Source organism: Hydra vulgaris, chromosome 08, assembly GCF_038396675.1.
Source record: "Hydra vulgaris chromosome 08, alternate assembly HydraT2T_AEP".
NCBI lineage: Eukaryota > Metazoa > Cnidaria > Hydrozoa > Anthoathecata > Hydridae > Hydra > Hydra vulgaris.
Window position 1 is genome coordinate 17,573,939 of NC_088927.1, and position 4,227 is coordinate 17,578,165.

Sequence of the window (4,227 nt, forward strand, 5' to 3'; positions counted from 1 at the left end):
TTTTTCTATAGTTAATTCAGGCTTAATAGATGCTTTTAAAATAATTTCATATGTTTCTTCTTGTTTTCTTTCCATTTTTTATTATGTAATCTAAATATATTATATTTTATATTCTTTTCTTAATTCGGCATCAATAAAACAAGCACGCAATAGACAATTTATACAGTTGTGCATTCTACAATTACAATTAGAAAATTCACATAAAACCTCATATATATCATTACGCTTTTTGAAAATAAAATATATCAAATCTTTTGTATAGCCAAGTTTTTCTGCAGCCTTTTTACAACTTTTTAAATCACTATCGTTCATATCCAACCATTCCATTTCATCAAATGGTGTAAATATTTCTTCTGGATACTTTATAACTGTTATTTTGCAAAATTTACAAAATCTTCTTTATTCATTTCCATTTTTTTAATTATGTAAATCTAAAAAAATTTTACAAACATTTTTTATAAAAAAAAGTTTATGTATACATAGACAATAATTCCATTTGAAATTTTTTTTTGAGATTGTTATCACGAATAATTTTGCACACTTTTTCAAAACTTTCATTACAAGATGGACAATTGTGTTCGCAATTGCACTCGTTTATATTACATTCATCCAAAGATGTTAAACTTTTCTCCATTTCTCCACTCGCATCAAATTTCACACTATAATTTAATAACATTCTCATAAAAATTTCCTCAGAGTTTACATCATTCATAGCCATTTTTTATTATGTAATCTAAAAAAACAAATATATAATATAAAAAAAATAATTTTACAATAATTTTTTTTTAAAACTGTAAAATCTTTTGGTTGTTCGAGAACAATTTCTTTAATATTTTTTTCACGTATTTAACGACGTATATGATCATAACTTCTTTTACAACGTTCACAAACGTTATATTCGTTACAGTTTTCTATAGGACATGAATTTGCATTTTCCATTAACATTCGCATAGCGTAAACCTCATCATGAATTACAGCTGTTTTCATCAAAAGAAGAGTGATAAGATTATCTAGTTCCCATTTGAAATCTGACATTTTTTTAATATGTAAGCTAAAAAAATACAATAAAAAATTACAATAAAAAATTTTGTCCATTAGTTAGTAGGGTAGGGTTAGGGTCAGGGTCAGGGTTAGGGTTAGGGTTAGGGTTAGGGTTAGGGTTAGGGTTAGGGTCAGGGTCAGGGTCAGGGTTAGGATTAGGGTTAGGGTTAGTGGTTAGTATTATCTGCCATATTCTTACTAATCTAAAAAAATTTATAAAAAAATTTACAAAGAAATTTTTTTCCTGTAGAACCAAAACCGCCTTTTCTTTTAACATCTTTAATCATTGTCATTGTAACTTCACGACAAAAACAACCATCAAATTCTGTAACTATATTGTACGTTTAAATATTTTTATAAAACCTATTTGCGCATTAGCATCTCCTTGTTTAATAATATAATCTTCTTTAGAAGTATTTTATAGAAACACTCTAGTTTCATGTGTATAATCTGCATCTATTATTCGTGGTGCATTGAATACAGCAACACCATATTTTAAAGCGATACCTAATTTGGAATATATTTGACCATTTAAATCAGGCATGTCAATCCCAATTTGGTATGGGGGCCTCTTTCGCCTAAGGAAATATTGTAAGGGCAGCTTAAGCTAAAACTTATTTTTCTGATGAATGAAGTGTAACTCGTCAACCCAAACTGTCCTTTTGCTAAGGTTTGATGTGAAGTAAACAAGATAATAATTATATTTAAAATCTACAAATCACTGCATTATTATTAAAAAGTACAGAAGTTTAATTTTGCATTATTTATTTCACCCAATAAGAACACAATAAAAATGAATAAGGAGTATTTTGCAATAATAATAAGAAACATTATAAAATTTTGGATTTTCCAGAAATTTGACATCTTTTATTCGCTAAAAGCGATTAAAAAGTAAGGTCTGATTTTATAATTTGGCTAGCTACCACTTTCATTATGGAAGACAAATGTTCATTAGTAAGCCTGGACCTCTCGGGGGTTTTATTTCGTTTCATGCGCGAAAAAAGTTGCTCACAAAGATAAGTTCTGCCAAACACTGCACATATTTGACATGCAAATTGAATCATCTTTGGAAAATGATGTGGTGGTAAAAACGAATAAAACTTGGGCACACCAACATCAGTAAATTATTGTTTGAGAACAGAGTCACACTGAAATTCAATTAATTCCATTTGCAGATCTTCTTCCACTTTTTCAATATCAAAGTTGAATGATGAGGTGAACAAAGCAAACTTTGGTTCACATTTTATGAAATCTTGAAACCTTACTTTAAAATCTGGTTTTACATTGTTTATATTTTTTGTGTAGATGCTGAAAATAAAATTTGGGTCTTGCAGCTTCATAGACTTGCACGTTTCAAAATGTACGAAGTTTTCTTGTTCAATTTGGCGTTCCCAGAGTAAAAGTTTGGTTTGAAAGCTCTGACATTATCAACATCGTAGTGACCAATTTGTTCTTTCCTTGCAAAATAATGTTCAGATCATTCAGGTGTTTTGTGATATCAACTAGAAAAGCTAAATCTTGAAGAAACATGGTATTTTTTATATCTGAAATATCTTGCCCTTTTGTTTCCAAAAATTGAAATATTTCAGTATTCAGATGATTGAATGCTTTGAGCACTCTGTGACATGATAACCATCGAACTTGAGTCTAAAATGATAAATCCTCATATTCACTGTCCTTTTCATTCAACAATGAAGCAAACTGGCGATGGTTTAGTCCTCTTGATCTTATCTAGTTGACAACAAATTTTATTCTTGTAATCACATAATCCAGATCAACTGTTTTTCCGCATAATACTTCTTGGTGAATGATACAATGAAAATTGTTTATCTTTTTGCCAATTTTCTCATTTAATTTACCAACAAAACCCTTCTTCGAACCAATCATAGCGGGTGTTCCATCAATAACCATAGACACAAGTTTAGTAATTGGAAGTTTATACTTGCCCAGTAATTTTTCAATCTCCAAAATAATTTCTGCATCTGTTGTTGTACCATGCATTAGAATCAACTCTAGAAGTTCCTTTGTAATTTCATATTTGAAATTGCAACCTCTGATAAAAACACACAACTGAGCAACAGCATTGACATCTGTACTTTCATCAATAGCAATTGAAAAGGCCTGAACATCCTTGCAGGTTTTTGTTAACTGACTTCTCAAATCTGTTGCTATGTCATTATCACGCTCAGCAACTATATTTCTTGACAGGCTTATGTTGTTTAAATCTTTTATTTTTTCAGGGCAAAGAATCTTTGCAGTTTCAATTAGGCAGTTTTTGATAAATTCACCGTCAATGAAAGGTCTGGAATGAAATGCGGCCGTGGCGCAATGGTTAGAACGCTTGCATTATAAGCAGGAGATCCAGGTTCGAAATGAGCTCTGGACATATTTTCGCGTCACGGTAAGGAAGGAGGCGTGAACTTTCTGGTTAAATGCACTTCCGCGGTGCTATGTGACAAAACCGTTAGGACTTCTTTGGGCACCTAAAAAAATTAAAAAAAAAAAAAAAAAAAATGCATTTAAATGTGCCAGATTATAACATCATTTGACTTCATTTAATTTGTCTGTCCTTTTATTTTTTTGATCAATTTCAAATTTTTCCTGATGAGTTTTATAGTGCCTCTTGATATTGAATTCTTTCGGCACACTAACTTTTTGTTGACAAATCAGATAAATAATACTTTCATTAATGCTTGTAAAAAAGTATAGTACTTTCCATTTTGATTGAAAAATTCTTTTTTCATCTTCAATTTTACGTTTTGTGCTTGCACTTGGTTTTGAATGAGACATTTTGATTTTAGTGACAATAACCAAAAAACAAAAATAGCTCAATGGTAAACAACAACAACCACACGATAACAACTAATTAGGCCGGGCCGAATAAAAAAAAGCAATTGCTCTTTCTCAGCGTTTTTCGAGTAATTGTTAGGCTTTACGATAACAAAAATTTGAGGAATTTTCATCTAATTTTTGTTCACGTAAAGTTGAGCAATTACTCAGCGTTTTTGAAGTGAATTGCTCAGCTTTACGTAAATAAAAGTTTGAAAGATTTTTATTAAATCTTTATTCACGTAAAGCTGAACAATTACTCCAAAAACGCTGAGTAAAAGCAATTGGTTTTTTATATTCACCCGCCTTATTTTCTCATATCGATTGTTAAAATTAAAATATATCGTCATAATTTTT

General features: G+C 30.1%; 1 protein-coding gene across 1 annotated transcript; it reads right to left on the reverse strand.

Moving 5' to 3' along the window:
* Positions 1 to 846: 846 nt before the first annotated feature.
* On the reverse strand, positions 847 to 3,831 carry LOC136083082 (general transcription factor II-I repeat domain-containing protein 2-like). Its single transcript, XM_065802488.1, has 4 exons — positions 3,754 to 3,831; positions 2,806 to 3,291; positions 2,474 to 2,688; positions 847 to 1,051 (listed from the first exon to the last, which is right to left on the reverse strand). Exons 1-4 carry the CDS (start codon positions 3,829 to 3,831, stop codon positions 847 to 849), a joined length of 984 nt encoding a protein of 327 aa, XP_065658560.1.
* Between the last annotated feature and the right edge of the window lie 396 nt (positions 3,832 to 4,227).

Coding starts and splice junctions, on each gene's coding strand:
- LOC136083082 (XM_065802488.1), bottom strand. CDS start 3,831: ATGTCTCATTCAAAACCAAGTGCAAGCACAAAACGTAAAATTGAAGAT. Junction 3,292..3,753: donor TTTTTCAATCAAAATGGAAA/GTACTATACTTT, acceptor GAAACTGCAAAG/ATTCTTTGCCCTGAAAAAAT. Junction 2,689..2,805: donor AAACAGTTGATCTGGATTAT/GTGATTACAAGA, acceptor TTATCATTTTAG/ACTCAAGTTCGATGGTTATC.